The sequence below is a fragment of the Bactrocera dorsalis genome, chromosome 2 (assembly GCF_023373825.1).
Source record: "Bactrocera dorsalis isolate Fly_Bdor chromosome 2, ASM2337382v1, whole genome shotgun sequence".
NCBI classification, from domain to species: domain Eukaryota; kingdom Metazoa; phylum Arthropoda; class Insecta; order Diptera; family Tephritidae; genus Bactrocera; species Bactrocera dorsalis.
In genome coordinates, this window is record NC_064304.1 from 104,093,622 (window position 1) to 104,117,118 (window position 23,497).

At 38.2% G+C, this 23,497-nt stretch overlaps 3 protein-coding genes across 3 annotated transcripts; all 3 read right to left on the reverse strand.

Annotated features, from left to right (window-relative positions):
- Nucleotides 1-593: 593 nt before the first annotated feature.
- LOC105223001 (pickpocket protein 19) lies at nt 594-7,561 on the reverse strand. The gene is made up of 7 exons (XM_049447080.1): nt 7,105-7,561; nt 6,499-6,723; nt 2,929-3,112; nt 2,716-2,852; nt 1,530-1,608; nt 1,011-1,474; nt 594-950 (listed from the first exon to the last, which is right to left on the reverse strand). The coding sequence occupies exons 1-7, from the start codon at nt 7,185-7,187 to the stop codon at nt 659-661; spliced, it is 1,464 nt and encodes a 487-aa protein (XP_049303037.1). The 5' UTR covers nt 7,188-7,561; the 3' UTR covers nt 594-658.
- A 5,329-nt stretch (nt 7,562-12,890) lies between these two features.
- On the reverse strand, nt 12,891-14,897 carry LOC105223000 (RNA polymerase II elongation factor ELL2-like). Its single transcript, XM_011200585.2, has one exon. The coding sequence runs from the start codon at nt 14,895-14,897 to the stop codon at nt 12,891-12,893; it is 2,007 nt and encodes a 668-aa protein (XP_011198887.2).
- Nucleotides 14,898-17,758: 2,861 nt separating this feature from the next.
- LOC105222999 (RNA polymerase II elongation factor Ell) lies at nt 17,759-19,870 on the reverse strand. Its single transcript, XM_011200584.2, has one exon. The coding sequence runs from the start codon at nt 19,868-19,870 to the stop codon at nt 17,759-17,761; it is 2,112 nt and encodes a 703-aa protein (XP_011198886.2).
- Nucleotides 19,871-23,497: the final 3,627 nt, after the last annotated feature.

Consider the following 23,497-nt stretch of genomic DNA (forward strand, 5'->3'; position numbering starts at 1 on the left):
AGTTTTTAGAAAATATCTGATCACAACGAATGCGGCTTTGAGCTCAATGTCCGTGCGCTTAGCATAAGTTAGGGATTGATTAGCCTTGTTAGCTATGGACTCCAAGGTGGATGATATTGCGATAATGGCATTCCTTATTACATTTTTTAAAGAATTGAAGGTGGAGATAAGCTCCATTGCACCTTTGCGGTTTACTGAACAAAAAGTAGGACTCATGAGAGCTCAACGTTAAGCCGGAGTCTTGTGGTCTTTAAGCCTGTGGTGAATGACGGGAATTCCAGGATATGTTGGCAGCCAAGCGATAAGGATGAATCCACTGTCTGGAAAGACGTTTTTTTTGCACTTTCGCGTTGCAACGTTCCACAATTCCTTTAAACCAAAGTGGCAATGAGGTGTGTAGAAAAAAATTATATCTTGTGGCTTCAGACTCCGAGAGGAGTACGATTGGAAAGTAATAGGTTAAAGATTATTCACATCGTCGGACTTTTTCAATTTGAAAAACGGTATCATAAAAAATGTTATTGAAAAGATTCAATGAGACTTCATATAGTTTTTATTTAATCTTGACGAAACTATAAAATTAGCGTGCAGTGAATCGCATTAAGGAATTTCATATAATTTAGCTTGACGATGAAATACATTTAAGCAATGGAAATCTTTATTTCCTTCCTTTATTTAAACTCGCACCCTTTATTCTGCTTTTTTGGACTACTCTGTTTAGCGCTCTCTCGTTTTTTCTTATCATTTGGATGTTATTGTAGAGCCGCAAGGTAAAGTAGTAAACAAGCTCGATGAGACTCAGAATGCTGGCGCCTAAAAACAAACCCAATATGCCACCGATAGTGACGACAACATCCAAACGCGTACGCAGCGCCTGGCGACGATAACGCTCAGTGGGGCGATCAACGAGGCTGATGGCAACACTACGCCTTTCTACACCTTTGCGCCCGCTGTGACGTCCAAATATTATATTGAGAGCATATTAAAGAAAGTGAACCGGCACGACTAACCTCGGACTGTACTCGGAAACCGCACGTAAGTCGTGTTCAGTACACGACGGCAAGCAATCACACGTTTCATTATTCTCCGGCCATGGCAGCAGCAATTTAATATCGGGCGACACCTTCGTTTCCTTCTCCAAACACAAAAGTCCGTTATAATCACAATCGGGCATATCCGCACGCGCCGACGGCATTAAATTGTATATCGAACAATTGCAGTAACGCATTTGCAGCGCAGCAATACAGTCGACAATGCAGGCGCTGAAGCTGTAGACGCGAAACGATGACTTCGGCATGATCTCGTCGAAGAAACGACAACCCCGATACTCTGGTGACACTTCACGCACATCCACATCGTTAACCATTTCTTGCACGGATATTTGTAGGTCCGTATGTTTGCCTGGTGTTGCCACCTTTGTTGTAATACCAGCTAGATTGGCATAAGGTATATCCTCCTCGTTGAGCACGAAAACCTGTGTGACATATGCATACTATTTAAGAGTGCCAAATGTTTGATCTCAAGCATACCTCGACTGCAACATCGGTGACTAAGCGCACTGTGGCATGATTGTCCTCCACCTCACTCGGGAACCAATGTTTGCTGTCGCTGTTTTGATAAAGAGAGTGACGGTTAAGTTAGATGGCTTATCCCTCAGCTACGCGGGGAGGCCTTAGACTGTTATGAACAATTATTTGAAATACCTAACGGAAAATCTCTATAACTGGTTAACAACTATCAGCAAAAACGGCCTAAACATATCACAAAACTGCTTAGCTGCTTTACTTCAATTTCCGCTATCTCAACTAGCTTTTACTTTGAGGTTTGAAGTATTTTTGCCTTGATCTGAAGTACACTAGAACTTTTACGGTTTACTCTGTGCCAGGAGCTGGTGGTAGGCCAACATTTTTTCAGTTATTTTGAGGCACAACAATCCAGTAGTGAGCCACAAGAAGCCAAAGTATCTCCTATCCGCTCTTAATTCGAAGTTATTCAGACTGTTCTACCTGTCCTAGCAAGCTCATCAGTCGCAGAGTTTCACACAATACCTCAATCCAGTATAATCATAAATCGATGCGAAAGATATGGAGTCCAGACATTATTTTACTAGTTTTGAGCACATAGTCAGCGAACCTAAGGCTAAATCGCTGCGCGACTATTGGAGTGGATAGTCATTACTCTGAGGCAGGCTGCGCCCCGGAAGCGTAGATCTGGTACTATCTTTATGGCAGACATCTTGGAGTGACACAATTTTCCATTAAAGAAATTTTTTTTCATATTCTTCCTGCTTACATATATATATATAACTATGTATAACATTTCTCAATGTCAACAAATATTGTCATTTGTTTCACTCTATTCAGGGATCAAAACACAACTATCGAGCAACGGATTGAATCTGGGATCTAATAAATAACTACAAGATCTTATAATAGAAAAACAGAGATATTCTTGTCCATGGATTCCATCTTATTTCATCTCACTAAGGTTTGAGAGTCTGTCCGTTGGCAGGAATTTTGATTGTGAACATTTGTAAAGAGAGACCCGATATGATTTGATCTTCTCTGAAATCTTGAATACTTGCGATCTTATGCCCAAACTTTTAATACTTGCTTATCATTTATAAAGTCTTTCGAAAATTACATAATCTTTATACCCTTTACATATATTACTGGAATTCCTTCTGAATAATTTTTATTAACGAGTAAAACTTACGGATGATTGTTTTGCCTTGAATTCAAAAGATAACAGTAGCCATAAGGTGTGAGTAGTGGTACAAAGTAATGACAGCAGTTGAAGGCCTTGTGCCCGAGCGAGCATTCCACCAAAACGTTGGAGCAATTCTCATGAAGCTGGAATCCATTTAGTAGACAAGTTCAAACTTTTCACTAATTTCATTAAATATATTATTTTTAGACTTTTTATTACCTTCTCCGTTAGTTCCCTGTAGTGGGTGTGCGGACACTCAGCATCGGTGCCCTCCTTATCGAAGCAATGTGCCCTGGCATTGCCGGTGTTGTACTCATGCGGGAAAAGTAGTTTTAAGACATAAATTTCGACGTCATAGTCATACTCTTCGGGGTAACTGAGTTTTGAAAATAGTGATTTTAGAGAGATGTATGTTATGTAAATATTTTAAAATGTTGGGATGAAAACCAACTAAAGTCAAAGAAATCAACAATACATAAATAAAATGCAATAAAATAAGTAAAAAACGTAATGAATGAATTTTGCAAAATTGAAATGGGGCTTTGAGTCTTCGGTAGTTATTAACTGAAAACACATATAAGTAACTCCACGACTCCAAATGTGTTCTATCACTGATAGCTGGGCTTCGCGACAGCTTGGCGAGCGCTGGGCAACCAATACTAATTGCGCTGTCTCAAGATCTTTTTGGTAAATGGTCGACCACAAGAGCTTCAGTTTAATTTTTAAGTTCTAAGCCGTTTTCTTTCAAGCACCTCAAACGGCTTTTCAAATTTGCGTGTAACTACGAAAATATTCACGGGAACGATATAAAATTTTCTATGTTTATTCTTCAATATATGTACAATAATAAATTAAAATAAAAATATTCAATTTTTGAAACTTCTAACTGTATATAACCCCTCAAATAAAGAAAAACTAGCAATCTCGCCATTTATTTTCATAACTAAAAACTTGATTGAATTAATTAAATTAATTATCATTTAATTACACACAACAGTTTCGTCTGCTTTGAAAATTTGTAAATCTTCTGTTGGCAAATCAAGTTTGTAATTTAAATGCTAATGAAAGCCGAGAATATGAGAAATATATGTGGTTAATAAGCAAATATGGCAAAATACGCAATTAATTGCCTGAGTTTATGCTTTCATTCGAGTATAAATATTATATTTGCATACATTATCACTTTTAACAATGAGCGCTGCATTCATTGGGATTTATAATTGCCTAACGCAGCTTGAAAAAAATATATTTTGTATCATCTTTCATTCTACTTCATGCTAATTAATATAAAATGTACACAAATAAATATAATATGATACGACCGATATGTGCTTGTATTTGTAATTATGTAAAATATTTAATGATGGAGAGTACGTACGTGCTACATTTAGAACCACGGCGAGCGAGAGAGAAGAGAAAGAAATTAGTATATATATGTATATATATTTATGGTATATCTTATAACGATTTTAGTAATGAAATATATGTTTTTAATAAAAGAGTTTATAATCGATAAGAATATCGAAATATACTAAATACTAAACCTAGAACATTTTTCCATCTTAGTATAGATAGAGGTGTGTTCAAAAAGTATCGCGAATTTTGTGTTTTTTTCAAAAATTATTTATTTATTCATGAAAATCTATTTTGTTCCCTTCAAAGTAATCCCCATGAGATAATATACACTTGTGCCAACGGCTTTTCCAATCTTCGAAGCACTTCAAAAAATCATTTTTTTTTTATCTTCTTCAGCTCCTCCTTCTATGCCGTCTTTATTTCGTCAAGAGAAGCGTAACGTCGTCCTTTCATGGGCCTCTTCAGTTTAGGGAACAAGAAAAAGGCACAGGGGGTAGATATAATTTCATAATAATCGAAATCCTCACCCATTGATAGTATGCTTGGGAGCTCTCTTATGCCTTAGAGGAGTTCCTACTAAACGATATCGATGTTAAAAGAGCGCTACGATCACACCTAAAAATATGGAACTTAGCAGAGAAATCGATGGAAATAGTGAAGAAATTTAATTTCCTGCCTTTACCCTTTAGGTATGTCGACTAGACTGCTCTCAATCTATCAGAGGGACCTAAAGTACGAATAGATCAAAGGGATCTTTTTTATTAGCGTGGGCACCGCTTACGCGCTTACAGCTGCGATCTAAGGTAGTTAAATTAGAAAGTTTAATGAACCCTGTTGTTTTAGTAACGGATACCTAATCCCCGTTAGGATGGTAAGGATGCGGGAACTCATTTTACGCAGGACATATATTGGATATGTTGGGGTCTATTCTAGACAAGTAGGAGTTTAACTTGATATATTAATATAGTATCAATTTTCACAATAGCCGGTTCTACGCACCGGATTTTATTCGGCCAAGGTAAGCTAACAACAACTACCGACAACCATAGTAAAATACTACGTAACTTCAGAAACCAAAAAAGTGCACTAAATCTAGAAATGAGTTTTTGAGAAAATTCCAGACATAGTTGTAAGTCTGAAGAACACAAGTTTTGTGTCTAAAGATTCGGAAAGAATCACGATTTTTACACCTTTCTCTACAGGAAATCGGTACAATGATATACAGATCTCTAGTCACGATTTTAAACCTCTTAACCATGACATAAACCAGGTTCCCCTTCCTGCTTCCATAACTGTGAGCCGTTCGGGGTCGAGAAAAAAAACTTCTTCAGTTCCGAGGTCACGCAAGTTCTATATCCCAACTGTAGACAAGTCTCTATGTACTTGGCATTTCCGTTGAATGCGTGGGCGCCCTTGATACCGGTGTCCATCTATCGAAGGAGTTTCTGGAGTGTAAATAGGGTGAGTTGTTTTAGATCTGGGTTAAAGTTGCGCTAACATACACGACCTCCGTTGCTACAATCGCATTAAGCATTCGCTTTAACGGCTCAACAAGGAGTGCGGCTGCAAGCGCGCGTCTGTTCGGAGTAAGGGGCTCGATTAACATAACTGATCAATAAACATTCAGCTTGAGTTTTGCCGATGGGTTTCGAATACGACACGTAAAAATGTCCAAACGTTAACGGCCACAGCATCAACCAGGTTTAGTGAGATCTAACAAAGAGATTGTCTTCCAAACCTTGCGGTAAAGTCGGACCAAAATTTGTCTCATGAATTATAGAGAACAAAATTAAAGAGATTGGATTAGAAAATGGGCTATCTACCTCATTGAGAGCATACTTTTACAAACAGTTCAAAAATTATCTAAAAACAAAGAAAAATGCGGAAGACCTCTACTCCGGAAAGACCAGGTGGAGGAGGACCTGACCTGGAGGACTTAAAATCTCGAATTGGCGCCAAACAGCGGTATTGCAGAAGGACTGACGTGGTGTTGTAAACTCGGCTATAACCGCATAAACGATCTCTACGCCGGTAGAGAAGAAGTATATTTGAAACATTCACAAAATTTCTTTTTCAAAAAAGAGCCAACCTCTCGAGCTCCTGATTGACATTTCGGGTTTTAGAGATTAATACAACTTTTTCTCTTTTCCAGCGGAACAACGTTGGCAATAACAGTAACAAAGAAGTTTTTATGCAGGTATTTATACTCTTGTGGTATAAAACTCAAAGTAAGGGGACTGGAAATACTTCAGGTCTAGTCTATTTTTGTAAAAATGGCACAGGAATACAAGTACTATCGGAGAGGGAAAGTACTTGAAATACTTAATTTGAGACATCGAGATCTAATAAAAGCACTCGCTTGGCCATTACTAAGATCTCCACATACAGCGAAACTAGAAAACCTGCAGTTGTCGAAGGCAAAAATTCACTTACCTCTCGATATACTGTTCCACCGCTGGCGTGGTGCCATCCTTCTCCAACGTCTCACACACGGCCACACTGGGAAAATAGATTTTGTCGTATGGTGTTAGACTTTCGAAGACAATGCTGACAGCGGATTGCTCAAAGTCACGTTCGAACGTTGAAATGAGCTTGTACGAGCCAAAAGCGGAGAGTATGAAACAAAAGAGCCAGAAAACGCGTTCACTAATATGCAATCTGCAAGTGAAAGAAAAGTGACGATGAGTACAAAACGGATTAGACTAAGTATATTATGTTTGAAAATGAATACAGTGCTTTAATACAAGCGCATTTCTCAAGGAAAAAGGAAATGAGCAGGATATGGATTATGCTAATGCTAAAGAATGAAATGAACTGTGAGCTTTGCCGCTTTTATGAGGAGAAGGTAGGCGAATTGCGCACTGCAAGACAAAAGCAGATGTGGCGGAAGAACGTGTGTTGGCAGAGCCTAAGGCGCTACGTGACAATACAATCTGAATTATGCATGCTCTTGGAAGCATTTATGCGCTATGCAGTGCTATGTGCAAGCACGGAAACACAAAGAAGAGCTGGCAGGATTGCAGCAGCCAACATACTTACTTGTTATTGGCAATGTAGCTGATGCCGGCCAAGGAGCAATTAGCACAGTAGTCGCGCAAACAGGCGAGCAGTGGCCAGAACATAACTGCTCTACAACACTCTTAGCTGGCCACAAAAACGCGGCAAGCAGACTAACGCTGGCTGGCTGGCTGGCTTTCTGGCTCTAGACGGCTGATAGGCTGAGGCAGAGTCAGTGATGCAGGCTGAGTCGGAGTTGCAAAAGGTACAAGCTTGTTGGTGAGCCGAGTACGGGACGCAAGCTCATTGATAGGCTGAATCAGAGGCTGACAAGTCGAACGTTTGGTTGGCTGCTAATTCGGTTGCTTCGTTAGCTGCTTGCTTACTAAGTGCTCCGTGCTGAATGGAGCCAAGTGTGGTGCTCGAGTGCCACTGCAGCTTTCAGCCAGCAAATAGTAGATTGCAGTAATAAACTATCCTACGGCTATAAGTGAGTATGTGTGTGTGCGTAAATTCTCCGTTATGCATATATGCATGTTGAATTGTATAATTGTCTGCTGTATGGTTTTTGAATGTATGTGTGTGTGTGTGAGTGTGTTAGCGTGTGTACTGTCGACCACAAGTGGAGAGCGTTTAATTGCTGTTTCCTTTTGCGTTCACCACAAACAAAGCGGACAAGGATAACGTGAAATAGCGCAGCACTCGCTGCGGCAACCGCATGCCACCAACAACAAGAACAGTAATGGCACTCCAGGCAGCGGAGTTTGCAACAGTGTGACAATGTGAATACAATTTTACTGCTGTGAATAATATATATACGTATATACTTATATTGCGAATATGAAGAGGTTAAGTCCTCCCTTTTCCAAGCGACCACAGCTTTCTCTGTCACTAGATAATGATTACAAAACAATATTTCTAGGCAAACAGCTTTTGTTTTCGTATTTGATAGGAGTTTAAGCTGCTACAGAGTATTCTGCCAACCTGCCAACTTTTAAAGCTGGCTATGCTCTGACTAGAGGCACCTTTTTCAATGTTTTTTTTTTTCTTTTTGACAGATCACGCATGAGTCGTGTCAAACTGTCATGTTAATTTGGTTCAATATTGTTTGGCATAGAAAGACTAACGCCTGAACAACATTTACAAGTCGCTCAACTTTATAACGAAAATTCAAGTTCTAGAAAAAATGTGTTTCGCGCGCTTCGCTCAAATTATGGTCAATATAATCGGCCTACTGAGCGTACTATACGCAACACCATCACCCATCTTGTGACCCAGCATTCATTATTGGACAATAGTCGACCGAATAGACTACGACCAGCACGCATGGTCATCTTGCTGGTTAACCTTGCTGCCTCTTTAGAAGTCAATAACTGCTCTGGCGCAGTATAGTAATTTGGAGAAGTTATTATTTCCATTCTCTAATAGTTTTTCTTGCTCGTAGTAAGCGTCTCTAGTACAAATGACAAGAAGTTTGGGGAATTTCCTCGAATCATAGCTTATTCTAACGGATGATTTTTTTGAGGTTAGGATTTTCATGCATTAGTATTTGACAGATCACGTGGGATTTCAGACATGGTGTCAAAGAGAAAGATGCTCAGTATGCTTTGACATTTCATCATGAATAGACTTACTAACGAGCAACGCTTGCAAATCATTGAATTTTATTACCAAAATCAGTGTTCGGTTCGAAATGTGTTTCGCGCGCGTGTTTTGTTCAGCGATGAGGCTCATTTCTGGTTGAATGGCTACGTAAATAAGCAAAATTGCCGCATTTGGGGTGAAGAGCAACCAGAAGCCGTTCAAGAACTGCCCATGCATCCCGAAAAATGCACTGTTTGGTGTGGTTTGTACGCTGGTGGAATCATTGGACCGTATTTTTTCAAAGATGCTGTTGGACGCAACGTTACGGTGAATGGCGATCGCTATCGTTCGATGCTAACAAACTTTTTGTTGCCAAAAATGGAAGAACTGAACTTGGTTGACATGTGGTTTCAACAAGATGGCGCTACATGCCACACAGCTCGCGATTCTATGGCCATTTTGAGGGAAAACTTCGGACAACAATTCATCTCAAGAAATGGACCCGTAAGTTGGCCACCAAGATCATGCGATTTAACGCCTTTAGACTATTTTTTTGTGGGGCTACGTCAAGTCTAAAGTCTACAGAAATAAGCCAGCAACTATTCCAGCTTTGGAAGACAACATTTCCGAAGAAATTCGGGCTATTCCGGCCGAAATGCTCGAAAAAGTTGCCCAAAATTGGACTTTCCGAATGGACCACCTAAGACGCAGCCGCGGTCAACATTTAAATGAAATTATCTTCAAAAAGTAAATGTCATGAACCAATCTAACATTTCAAATAAAGAACCGATGAGATTTTGCAAATTTTATGCGTTTTTTTTTTTTTTAAAGTTATCAAGCTCTTAAAAAAACACCCTTTACAAACAAATATGCCGCAAGACCCGCTATAAAGTTTCCAAAATAAAAATTCAATACATTTTTGAACACCTTAGACCCACTGTGCGGACGCACAACAACCTTGTACAACAAACCAGGCAACACAGCAATGCATTCACGTGAGAATTGCAATTAATGTTGAAATATTTTGTATGTCAATGCTGCATACTCGTATATATAACAGGAAGCGCGCCAGTTGTTGCCACTACAGTTGCATTTGCAGTTGCAGTTACAGTTAGCGGTGGTGGCGCCCCAAACGCAAACGTGTTGCTGCTTCCGCACAGTGTTCTCGCGGCCTTTATGTTTATGCAACGGTGGCAGATTGTCTCTCATATTTTACAATGCCACAATGTATGCTTGTATATATTAAATAAATAAGTTCCGTTCGCCTACTTAGCTGTGTATGTGTGTATGTGTAACGATTCTCACATACATATATATGTAAAATATGATTAATTTATATAACAGCAACAAAAAATAAAAGCAACCACACGCAAGATAAGTACACAGGATAAACAAAAGAAAAAAATGCCATGGCGTATACGTAACGCCGCAACAAGCGCGTTTTGAGTGCTGCCAAAGTGTGAGTTAATGAATGAGTAGGAAAGTGAATGAGTGTGCTAGTCAAGCGGAAGTGTGTGTGTGTGTGTATGTGTAGTGTTGCTGAACATACATGTACAGGCATACACTTACCAACACATATGTACCTACATATGGTAATGCACAACAACATGATAAGGTACTTAACGCTAGCTGCAATTATGCAATTAGACTCTGTTGTTTATTTTATACGAAAAACACTTAAAAGCAATTATTCCGCCAGCACGAAGACACCCAGCTTTAGAGTGAGGGAGACAAACGCGCAAACACACACATACATACCCACACGCATGTGAAGCAATTTGCATACAGAGGACAAGTTGTTGCCATTCTAGGCTTCAAGGGTGCTTCGTTATGCGGGCGAACAGCTGCTACGCTCCATTAACGGTTAACGCATAAACAAACACACGCGTAATGGTAAACGCGCGCACATACACACACACACACGCATGTATGTTATATGCAAATAATTTCAACACTCTCGCTTGGCAGTCGCATAAAATGAGGAATTAATATGGATTTGTAAATTATTAATGAGCGTCGAAGTGTGTAATTTTAGGCAGCGCGCAAACAAATAAACGCATTAGGGTGGTGCTTAGTTTACTTGCAAGAGATCTTGTACGACTTAAAAACTACGAAGATAGTTTCAGTTAACGTGATATATGTATATATTAGGCCGATGCTTATGGGTTATGAAAACATTAGGGTGATGCTTAAATCTATGAAGATATTTACAGTTATCATGTTAGACACATTAGGGTGTGCTTTAACTTTGCCCTCACAGTTAACAGCTAAAAATTAACCCAAAATTGGTAGAAGAAATACATTAGGGTGGTGCTTAAATTTTTTGCAATAGATCTCGTATGAATTAATACCCACGACGATATTCATAGTTAACACTTTAAATCTTACCCCCAAATGCCTGCAAATATGCCAATAATATACATATTAGGGTGGTACTTAAATTTTTAACAAAAGATATCATATACGGTTAGATACTAAGAGGACATTCACAGTTAACACCAAAGGCAAGCAAATATTCTGCCAAGGTAGTACACATTAGGGTGGTGCTTTAAATTTTAAAGTCGAACTCGTACAATGCAGCGAACACGATTATATTTACAACTATCTTATAAGAAATTTGCTCGCAACTGACCACACCCACACATATGTACATATATATACATTAGGGTGGTATGTAATTTTTTGTGCATAGTATCTCATAAGCCGCAACAGTACCCCAGCCATCACTTAAAGAATAAAAATTAAACTAAACAATTTTCAGTTTTGGTACCAACCTAATGTATAGTATATATGATAAACTTTTAATCTATCTTCATTTCTTACCACAAATGTGTATCTTAATGTGTACATATGCAGATTTGCTTGCTTCTGTTGTCAAATGCCAGCTGGCAGGCAACGCATAACGGTATGGCATAACTTCTAAGCCAACTTCCGCTGTGTTTGGCAAGTCACTAGTTGCCAAAAAAAGCTGGCAGCAGGCAACAACTGCCTCTTCGTATGACGTAACAGCAAAGCCTGATGAATCTTTAATGAGACCGCTTTAAAGTGTGGTTCGTGCTAAGATTACGCTTAATGGCGAGGCATTAATAGGAAATATGTACAAGATTTCGGTTTAAGCAAACATCCGATATACTCTAATGAGTGGCAGTCGATATAACCCTTAATAATTAAATAAGAATCATTTGTACTTACTTACAGTATATGCTTTTAGAATCGGTGATTAATTTTGAAGAATTTTGAATTCACTTCATCTCGTAGCAGATCTCCCGGAAGACATCCGAAAAATGGTGTCTGGCGGCGAGGAAATTTAAAATTATCGCAAGATCCTTGTTGCACACTGGATATTCTAACCTGCTTTATCGTCCATAATAAGTGTGTTAGGCCCATTGCAAAGAAGAAGCAATAAAGTTCTGAGAGATAGCCGTTCATAATACCCACGACAGCTGGTTCATTCTATTGACGGATATTTTATCCAGCCAAAAGCTGCTTTCCACTGCTTTATTCTTATTTGGTTCGCTGAGCTTTAGATTAAAAATATATAGTCGATGGGTCCAGCTGTTTGAAAGAAAATTTCCTAAACGTATCTGAAACAAGAATCTCAAAAAGATGGCATTTACAATATATTAAGTCAGAGATGAGATAGAATGACAACGATTAAGTCTATCAGGCCGAAATGTAGTGCCTATACAAAATCTCATTGCAGTAGGTTATACAAGCAGGAAATAACTAGGCTTTCACTCAAACGACAAACACACTTTAAGTTACAAAAATCTGACATATTTCGTATCTCCAAAACTGTTTGTTTAATCCACTTCAAAATTTCGGAAAAAATTCTCATAAATATGCTCAACCGTTATACTATAAGTATATGTCAAAGAGAAAATCGATTTTTTGAAATTTAGTCGACTAAGTCGATTAACTCTCCATTGGATAAATAAAACTTCGGGATTTCAAAGGAATAAAATAAATGAAAAACACATTATCTAAATAATTAAAAAAGGTTTTAGTTAGCATCAAAAAGAAAACAATTAGAAATTTAATTCACATAAAATTATTTAATAATAAAATTTAAATTGATTATATACTAAGCTTAAACATAAAATATTCTAAAAATGGTTGCCCTTCTCGAAATTTCTGTCGGTATCTGTATCACAGCAACCGCAACGTCTGGCAGGTTCGAAATTGTATTCTTAATCTCCTAACATTTTTAATATATATATGTGTTTCAGTTTCTTAAAAATATCCTATCTTTGTGAGTATGCGGCCAACGCAGCCTGCGCTGCATTTTCCTTCGCCTGCTTCTGGTCAAAATCATCTACACGCTGTTTGATATGGATCAACTTCGCCTCCAAATAGTCAAAACGTCGCTTGAGCTCAATCTCTTCCTTAGAATTGAGTCGCTCATATTCAGCAAAAATTCGGTTTGCGATACGCTGGTATTCCGAAGATCCTTCGGGCACATTTTTCAACTGCTCGGGCAGTACACGGAAAATGTAACGCACTTCTTCGATGCGCTGTCGTAGTCGAAAGTACTCTTCGTAAATGCGCTCAAAATCGTATTTGTACTCACATCGCTGTTCAATGCTTTGAACAGTCGAGTAAAGACTAAAGTCGTAGCTTGGAATTACCTTTTTTGCAATAACAGGATGCTCTGTAGTTGTTGTTTGGAGAACTGGTTTCCGGTGTTGGTGACTTTTGTAAATATCGCCACCGGATGCCACGGAGTTTGTTTGGAAAGCTTGTTTCTGATGTTTGTCATTCTTATTAGTATCGTTAGCTGAAACTTTTGAAGCTACCTGTGAAACATATTCCTGGCGTTTGTTATTTTTGTAGATATCAGTAACTGTTACTTCAGAAGCTGTTTTGATAACTGCTTCCAAACTTCTCCTCTGAGTATCTATACCTGATACTTTATTGTTTATCTGTACAATTGATTCTTGCTTCATCTTCTCAGGGATTCCTGCTGGTCTCTTTTGTTGGTGACTCTTACAAATATCGCTACCGGGCACTACGGCGTATGTTTGGGGAACAGGTTTCCGATGTTGTTTATTTTCAATGGTTTCGACACTTAAAAATTTTGAAGCAAACTTAGGAACTGATTCCTGGCGTTGGTAATTTTGGTACATATCAGTAACTGCTACTTCAGAAGCTGGTTCCTTTTGCGTGCTCTTCTTGTGAATAGCCCTATCTGATACTTTGTTTTTTAACTGTAGAGCTGGTTCTAGGTGCTGGCTTCTCTCAGAGATTCCTAGTGGTTTCTGGTATTGTTGACTCTTATAAATATCTCCATCAGGTACTGCGATGTATGTTTGGAGGACTGGTTTCTGATGATGTTTATTTTTAATGGTATTGACAGCTGAAAATGTAGAAGCAATCTCTGAAACTGATTCCTGGCATTGGTTGTTTTTGTAGATAGTATCAGAAGCTGTCTTAAGAACAGACTCCTTTTGTGAGCTCTTCTTGTGATTACCATCACCTGATACTTTTTGGATTTTCTGCCGAGTTAGTTCTTGATGCTGGCTCTTCTCGGCGGTATTATTACTGGATACTTTGGAGGTTGTTTGAAGAACTGGTTCCTTGTGTGGGATCTCCTTGTGATCTGGTTGTGCTCCGTTGCATTGGCTTTTGTTGCCTATGTTCTTAATATTTGGTTGTGAATAGATATTGTTGCTATTGCCAACAACACGACGACGTTTTTTATTATTCTGGGGCTCTTCGTGCTCCAAACAAGGACGCTTCCCAGAGATTTCGTTTACGGCTTCTTTATGAATTGGTAGAGAAGCGCTAATTATTGGAGCAGACGTTTGACTAGAAATTGTGGTAACCTCGTTTGAGATGGTTGGGATTGACAATTTCTGTGTCTTCCGTAACTTCAACTGCTGCCGTTCCTGTGCCGTGTAATAAGACCAATTTGGTTTCACTTCGTTCCACATACAACTTTTCAAACAGAACTCATTGTTGCTTAGTTGAGCAATTTCCGCCAGAACATTTCCAATTAATGACTTTTCAGGTTTGCGTATGCCATCTTTTTGTAGACGCGCATTTAGTTCACGCTGAGTGAAAGGCTTCAGTGCCAACAAGTGAATGAGGCGTTCGCGTAATTTAAGACTAGAGAGATCGCGTAACTGTCTATTCGTTGAATGAGCCTTAGGAACATATTTGTTGTTCCCATATTTGTTGTTCGCAATCTTGTTGTGTTCGTTGATTTCTTGAAATGCGGATTGAGTTAGGAAATCGAATAAATCTTCCATTATTTTCTCTTATTTTAATGCGTTTTGCGACTGATGATATAATTTCTCGTGATGTTGCTCTAATAAAGTGCTTTACGGTTTTAAAGTAAAGTTCGCCGTTGCAACCCTTTTTATACTAAAAAAAATGGTCGACGTGCTATCAGATTTATCTACCTGCTGCAACTACCTGTTTTTCAAAATGATTGGGAAGTGGATTTTTTTTTTTTTTTTTTCCTACCTGAGTGTCCTTAAATTGGTCTATTCAATTTTAATTTTGGAAACGTACCTGTGTAGAACCATTATGATACTCTCAAACAGTTTACCCGAATGTTTTGAATGTTATTATAATGGTTGGTATTATGTTAATCATTGTTTCATAATTGATAATACAATGGACTCAGTAATATATTTTATGAAAAGGTTTGTTCCAGCAAAAGACAGCTTTGTATCAAAAAATTACTATTATGGGTTTAAAACAAACACAACACAAATTGTTAACGGGATTTCCCAAGCTGGCAAGGCTTTCGTTAAAAAAAAATAAAGATGAACAATTACTACAGTTACATTAAAAATGTTTGCTCCTTTTCTTATTTTGACTTCAGATACATACATATATACTGATAACTGTTTCGAAAATTACAGTGCTGACATATCTATCAAGCGAATCAAAACCTAAAAATATATGGTATACTGAATTTCTCTTATTAAAGCAGTTTCTCTCTTTCTGGAAAATGTAATCATTTCAGCGTTGAGAAACTTAGAAGCATAGATCTAGGCAAAGGCTGGGAAATACTTTCATTATTCAACGATTAATATATCTTCCATTAAGATATACGGGAACTAAGCTCAGCCAAAGAGCCTTTCATAGAAAAAGATAGAGAGAAAAATTGTCCGGCGGGTTTTATGTCACGGCATAACGGCGAAATTAACTAGAAACTATTTCAAACTAGTGTGATGCTAAAACTATTCCAGAAGGAGGAACATTTTCGATCCATTTATTCAGACACGAAAAAAACTGAAACTTGACGAAGGAAAACCAAGAATTTGCAGCCGAAAAACAAAACGCGAATTTTTCTGCGTGAAAACTTGCTAAGAGTGGTCTCAAAGCATATTCCTTTGTTGGATACAATCGGCAAAGATTTTAAGATGCACTTTTCTATAGAAGTATTGAATGCATTTCAACTGAGTATGTGCTCGGAATATCAAAAAAAATGGCAAGTCTTATGGACTGCTTGATAGATAGATTCTAAGATCTTTTGGATAATGACAACGTCGTGCGACATTTGAAGCTCAATGGTGAACTTGAGCATAGGTAGTGCCATTGGTGGTCAAAAAACAACATATTACTAAGTTACATTACTGCGTTGGAAACGTTGAAGAACTGCGTTGTAGACCTATACCACATAATTGATAGTTTTCTTCGTATATTCTGCATATTTCCTATGGCGAATGCGAGATCTGAACGCTCTTGTTCGACACTTCGCTGCATAAAAACGTTGCTGAAAGACGAACATGCTTCAAGATAGATTGATCGGCCTGTCGTTGCTACACACGTATCATGAAATTCTAGTTCTATTCAATACACGAACTGACTCCATTGCAATAAAATATGTCACTGTCAATTTAGTAATATTTGATAGTACGAGTTAGGACAATTAAGTAATGAGACTGATTCTATAAAAGCCGTATATTTGAAAATCATTCTACAACATTCTCTGCTATCCCCTTCAAAGTAGTCCGCTTGGGCAGCTATACAGCGATTCCAGCGCGTTTTCCATGCTTCGTAACATTTCTTGGCTTTAGAGGCCAAATACTGGGACACGCTGAGAGCGGTGTGGCACGGCGCGTTGTCGTGATGAAGGATTAAGTTACGAACGATGTCTGGGCGCACGCTGTTGACTCGTTTTCGCAATATTTCCAGTACTTGGCAATAGTAGACTTGATTCACAGTTTTCCCCGGTGGAATGAATTCTTTGTGGATGATTCCACGGCTATCAAAAAAGAGACTATCACCATACACTCTTACAATTTTAGCGTACGTTTCCGAAGCTGTTTCGCCCTATCTGGCGCAAAATTTTATCCCAACGCGTTGCTCTTGATTTCGTTTTTCCATTTTCGTGACGAGCACTACAAACACACGTCTACTCAACTTGACGTAACAGGAGAACTAAACAAGCTAGAGCGATGGTACATATATCAATGAAGTGGGGAGGTATGCCGGAAAAAGAGAAAGGGAATCTCAAGCTCACAGGCTTACCACAGGCGCGGCAATAAAAGCAGTCTCATTACTTAATTGTCAAACCTCGTAATACGATACTGATGACAACCAATTTAAATAATCAACTTAAGAATTTCAAACAATACTATATATTCAAAGACAGGTAGTTTTAGAAAATCACCAGCGCATATAACCCCATAAGCAACAAAAAAAAACATTCGGGTAAAACCTCTATTCAAGTCTAGGATTCTAAAACTTTTTTTATATTTTCCTGATGGCAATTGTACCCGGATCCAGAAAATTATATTGAGCTTAATATAGAACAGTATCATCCTTCGCTGTGTCAAAAATATTTTCAAGCTTAAGAGAGTTTTGGAAGGAAGTTTCATTATTATCTGGAAATATTAACACCACATCTTTTAGATACATAAATATACATTTCAGTTAGTGTTACAAAAGCATAAAGATAAATTTAAATAAAAGAAACAATCGGGTATAAATTTCTAAAACAACTATTTCAGAATACAATGTAACTTATATAATGTATATACTAAGCTTAAATATAAATTATTTAAAAAATAGTTGGTCTTTGCCGAAACTTTAGATTCAGAGGTCTGATATCTTGCATTTGTTTTTTTTTTCCTTAGAAATATTGAATCTCTGCTTATCGTTGGTGTTGTTGAAACATTGTCGGGGCAACCGCAGCCTGTCCTGCTCTTTCCTCCAGCATTTGTTGGTCAAAATCATCCACGCGCTGTCTGATATGGATCAACTTCGCCTCCAAATAATCAAAACGTCGCTTGAGCCCAATCTCTTCCTTAGTATTGAGTCGCTCAGTTACGGCAAAAATTTGATTCGTGATACGCTCGCATTCCGCAGATCCTTCGGGCACATTTCGTAACTGCTCAGGCAGAATATGTAAAATGTTCTGCGCTTCTTCGACACGCTGTCGTAGTGGAAAGTACTCTTTGTAAACGCGCTCAAAATCGTATTTGTATTGACGGCGCTGTTCAATGCTTCGGATAGTCGGGTAACTACTAAAGTCGTAGCTCGACGCTTCAGTATTGCCTTCGTCAATAACACGATACTCAACTGCCGGCCTCTTGAAGATTGTTTGAAGAATTTGTTTCTTGTGTTGATCATTAGTTCCGTTAACTGAAACTTTTAAAGCCACCTCTGGAACTGCTTCCAGGCTGTTGTAATCTTTATGGGCATCAATAGCCGATATTTCAGAAGCTACGTTGACAACTGGTTGCTTTTGCGTGCTCTTCTTGTGAATATCTGACACTTTGTTGTTTATCCGTAGAGCTGATTCTGGATTATTCCGCTTCTCGGATATTCCTAATGGTCTCTGGTGTTGGAAATTCTTGTGAATATCGTTTCCGGGTACTGTTTTCCGATGTTGGCTATTCTCAATTTTATCGACACATGAAAATGTGGAAGCAATCTCTGGAGCTGATTCCTGGCGCTGCTTATTTTTATAGATATCAGCAACTGCTACTGCAGAAGCTGTCTTGACAACGGGCTCTTTTTGCGTGCCTGATTCTTTGTTGTTAGACTGTAGATCTGATTCTAGAATCATCCTCTTTTCGGATGCTCCTGCTGGTTTCTCGTGACTCCTGTATGCATCGTTACCGGATACCACGGCGTACGTTTTCCGATGTTGTTTATTTTCAATGGTATCGACACTTGAAAATTTAGAAGCAACCTCTGGAACTGATTCCTGGCGATTGTTATTTTTGTAGATATCAGTACCTGCTCCTTCAGAAGCTTTCTTGATAACTGGTTCCTTTTGTGAGCTCTTCTTGAGAGTACTTTTATTTGATACTTTTTTGTTTAAAAGTAGAGCTGGTTCTAGATGCTGGCCGTTCTCAGAAGTTCCTGGATGTTTCTGATTTTGGCTAGTCTTGTAAGTACTTCTACCGGGTACTACGGAGTTTGTTTGGATAACTGGTTTCCGATGCTGGTTATTCTCAGTAGTATTGAGACATGAAAAATTGGAAATTTCTGGAACTGATTCCTGGCGTTGATTACTTTTGCAGATATCAGAAACTGCTACTACGGAAGTTGGCTTGGCAATCGGTTCCTTTTGTGAGTTCTTCTTGTGAGTACCATCACCTGATACTTTTTGGATTTTTTGCAGAGTTGGTTCTTTGAGTGGGACCTGCTTATGATCTGGTTGTGCCCCTTTACATGGGTTTTTGTTGCCAATGTTCTTAGTACTAATACGACGTTTCTTCTTAATCTGGGGCTCTTCGTACTCCAAACAAGGACGCTTTCCACAGATTTCGATGGCGGTTTCTCCTTGAATTGGTTGAGCGGCGCTAATTATTGGAGGAGAGATCTGATTGAAAGTTGAGGTGTGTTCGTTTGAATTGGTTGGGTTTGATAGATTCGGTGTCAAACGTAACTTCAACTGCTGCCGTTCCTGTTCCGTGTAATAAGACCAATTTATTTTCACTTCGTTCCACATACAGCGCTTCAAAGAGTACTCGTCGCTGCTTAGTTGAGCAATTTCCGCCAGAACATTTCCAATTAAAGATTTTTCGGGTTTACGTATGCCATCTTTTTGTAGACGCGCATTTAGTTCACGCTGAGTGAAAGGCTTCAGTGCCAACAAGTGAATGAGGCGTTCGCGTAATTTAAGACTGGATAGATCGCGTAGCTTTCCATTCGTTGAATGAGCTTTTGGAACATGTTTAGTGTTCGTTGTCTGGTTGTGCTCTTTGATTTCTTGAAATGCGGATTGAGTTAGGAAATCGAATAAATCTTCCATTATTTGCGGTTGTTTTTATGCGTTTTGCGACTGATAATATAATTTCTCGTGATGTTGCTATAGTAAAGTTCTTTACGGTTTTAAAGTAAAGTTCGCCGCTGCAACCCTTTTTATACTAAAAACACCTGACGAAGAGGCTGAAGGAAACTACCTGCTGCAACTACCTGTTCTTCAAAAGGGTTGAGACGCGGAACTTTTAAAATTAGTTTTTCTTACCTGAGTGTCCCTAAGTAGGTGCTCTATTTAATTTTGATTTTGAGGGTTCCCCATATTGAGTAGAAACGTACCTGAGTACTACCTGTTGGATGCTTTCAAAAAGTTAACCCGAATATACATACGAGTATACAATGATCTAGAACAAAACCCAGCTTCATAACAAACAATTACCATTATGGTTTTAAAACAAACACGTAATCTATTAAGAGGACTTTCCCAACTTCCTTTGTTCTGCAAATGGGCGAAAACCGAAAAATCAGAGCATTGTTGGAAGGTTTGCCGTGCTGGTAAAATTTTTTACAATTCAAGAACATTTAAAAAGAGACTCTAATTCTTAAAAGAGGGTATCCTGATTTCCTCATATTAAAGTAGTTTCTTATTTTTTGAACAATGTAATGATTTTTGCGGTGAGAAACTCAGAAACAAAGATTTGGACAAAGACAGGGAAATACTTTCATTATTTAACGATTTAAAGAAAAATTCAACTCGTCTCGTGTACAATTTTGCAAAATGGCGATTTATTTGATAAATTGGTCTGAAAAGTACATTTTTTGAAGGTCTAATACGTAGACCTCAGTGGCAGTGAAAAACTCTTTGTTGAACACAACTGCTTTACGGGAATGTGAATTTCAGAAGATCGGAAGCAAAGAATCAATTTTCTTGCGAAACTTTTCAAACAAACTCGACAAAGAGACACGTCTCGCTATAATTCTTGGTAATCCATCCAAGCATAACCCAGCAAAAATCGACAATTTGTAACATTTGCCATCAAAGTAGAAGAGAAACTAGAGATTTTCGTTGAATTAAATGAAGTTTATGCGTAGTTTAAAACACCCACAGATCAAATCATACTCAATATATTATAGAAACCTTCAGTGATCTCGAAAACATTAATTATTTCTCAGCCCTTACAAAGTTATCTAAAGATAACAAACAGAGCTCGTCGTTGCTTAGTTGAGCAATTTCCGCCAGAGCATTTCCAATTAATGATTCTTCGGGTTTACGTATGCCATCTTTTTGTAGACGCTTATTTAGTTCACGCTGAGTGAAAGGCTTCAGTGCCAACAAGTGGATGAGGCGTTGGCGTAATTTGCGACTGGATAGATCGCGTAACTTTCCATTCGTTGAATGAGCTTTCGGGAACATGTTTGGTGTTCGCGATCTGGTCCTGCTCTTGGATTTCTTGGAATCGTCTCGTCCGAAGGCGTGAGATTTAATGCAGCTTCCATTATTTTAACATAAAACAGATATACAGATAGATACAGTTGATTTTATCAAGGACTTACGGTGTTGATAAAAATCTTACCCATTTCAAGAACATTTAACAAAAGACTCAAAACTCATATTCCCATATACAAGCAACAAAACTCTGGGCGGTGAAATAATTTCTTCGCTGAGGATCTTAGAAATACGGTGTCTCCTAAGGGAAGACACGTATATGATCCAGTAGTTTTTAGCAAAACCCGTCATATACTTTGTATGTTTTCGATCAATAGCGTTTTATGGACAATGATCCGATTCCGCCCATTTCTCTACCAAGTTAAACCTCCTTAGGCTTCATTGTACATGTGTACCTAGTTTTATTAAGATATCTCAATTTTTACTCAAGTTGTCACTTGCACGGAAGGATGAACATACGACAGACAGTGCGAACAACTCGTCTTGTCATTCTGACCAGTTGTATATAAATAACCCTATACTTAGCTCGATTAGTAAACACCACTCGGGCTTAATGCTTTTGTATCCCAAACTCAAAAGTTTAACTCTCATATACGTTTATTTTATAAAAAAATTCAGTTTGTTTTAGGAAGCATAAATTTAATTTTTATATAAACAATTTTAAACTTAAAATATTAAACAACGCAGAAGGATGTGAAATGTAGACGCTATACGTTCACTGATGTTCTAGTATTCCGGGCAGTCTTCGGACATGCACCGAATTCGCGGAGACTGCTCCTTAGATCTTGGTCTGCTGAAAGAGTGGCATATATTCCTCATGGTATCGTGCAAAGGCAGCTGCATACTGCTGCCGCCGTTCGAAATCGACAAAGTCATATTTATTTGAATTATTGCTAGTGGAAGTCTTAGTTGTCGCCTGCTGGAAGGACGACTGTATACGTTGCGACTTAGCTGTGCTACATCCTTACACACATTCACGACGGCTTGTCGTTTACAAGCACGTAATCCTTCCCTTTGTAGGATTGAGTTTATTTCTTGCCGGGTGTATGAGCTAAAAGCCAACAGATGGACCAGTCTTTCGCGTAATTTTCGTGATGATATATACGGTAATTTACCGTTTTTAATTTCAGACTTCGTGTTTGGTATTTACTCCAGTTTGTGGCTTTTCTTCTGGTTGATTGGATATATCTTCCTCGTTGGTCTCCTTCACACATAAAGTCGCTTAAGGTTATTAGCGCATTTATAGAATAAGGTTTCCTCAAATAATCTTGACCTCTCTTCGATCCATCAGTAGCTGTTTAACCATGTAAAATCCCTATTTTTTATATGATATCGAAACATCGAAAACTACTTCGAATAAGTTAATATAATGTCTTCCCGGGCTTTATACAACGATAAGCTTTAAAATATTCCTCCAAGAAATAATAAAATTGATTTGAAATTTATGCAAAATCTTCAATAATATTGATCAATAATTGAAAGTTTGTTAACATATTTACATATGTTCAGCTAATTGAAAAGCAACAGTTGAGGATAAGCATTTACTTTCGGTTCACGCCTACCTGTTAAAAGTATGGAAGTGTATACAGTAACGAAACTTGATTTACGAAAGCCATTCTCCTTCGGGCACGCCCACATTAAAACAAAAAACAGGTTATCTTTTTATTGTTGTTTTCGAAAAAACGATGAAAAGCCGACGGTGTAAAATACGCTTTTGAAAATGACAATAATAATTTATGTTTGTTTCAAACCCATAACGGTAATTTTTTGGAACAACTGATGATCAATGCGTCAATAAAACAAAAATGTTCGGTGCTTGAGAAACGACGATTAACGGTCAGAGATCTTACCAGTATCGTTGGAATATCGGAAGTATCAGTGAAAACCGTTTTGAAAGATTATTTGGGCCTAAAAAGTGAAAGCACGATTGGTTCGGAAATCACTAAACTTTTTCGAAAAACGGCGTCGCCTTCGTTGCTTACGGCTCAGAAACAGACGATCAATCGGCTGGATATCGTGGCAAAGGTGAGCCGAAACTTAAAATAAGGTTCAAGCACGTAAAAAATCTAGACTCTGCTTAATTTATGTGATTTTAATATTTTATCTCATCTTTGCGATTTTTTCTAATTCCTAAGTAAAAATATTCCCGATGTTACTTAAGAAGAATTTTGTGTTATTTCGTAGTAAGTTCGATTACACTAATGAAATTAGAATTTATTGAAATGAAAGTAT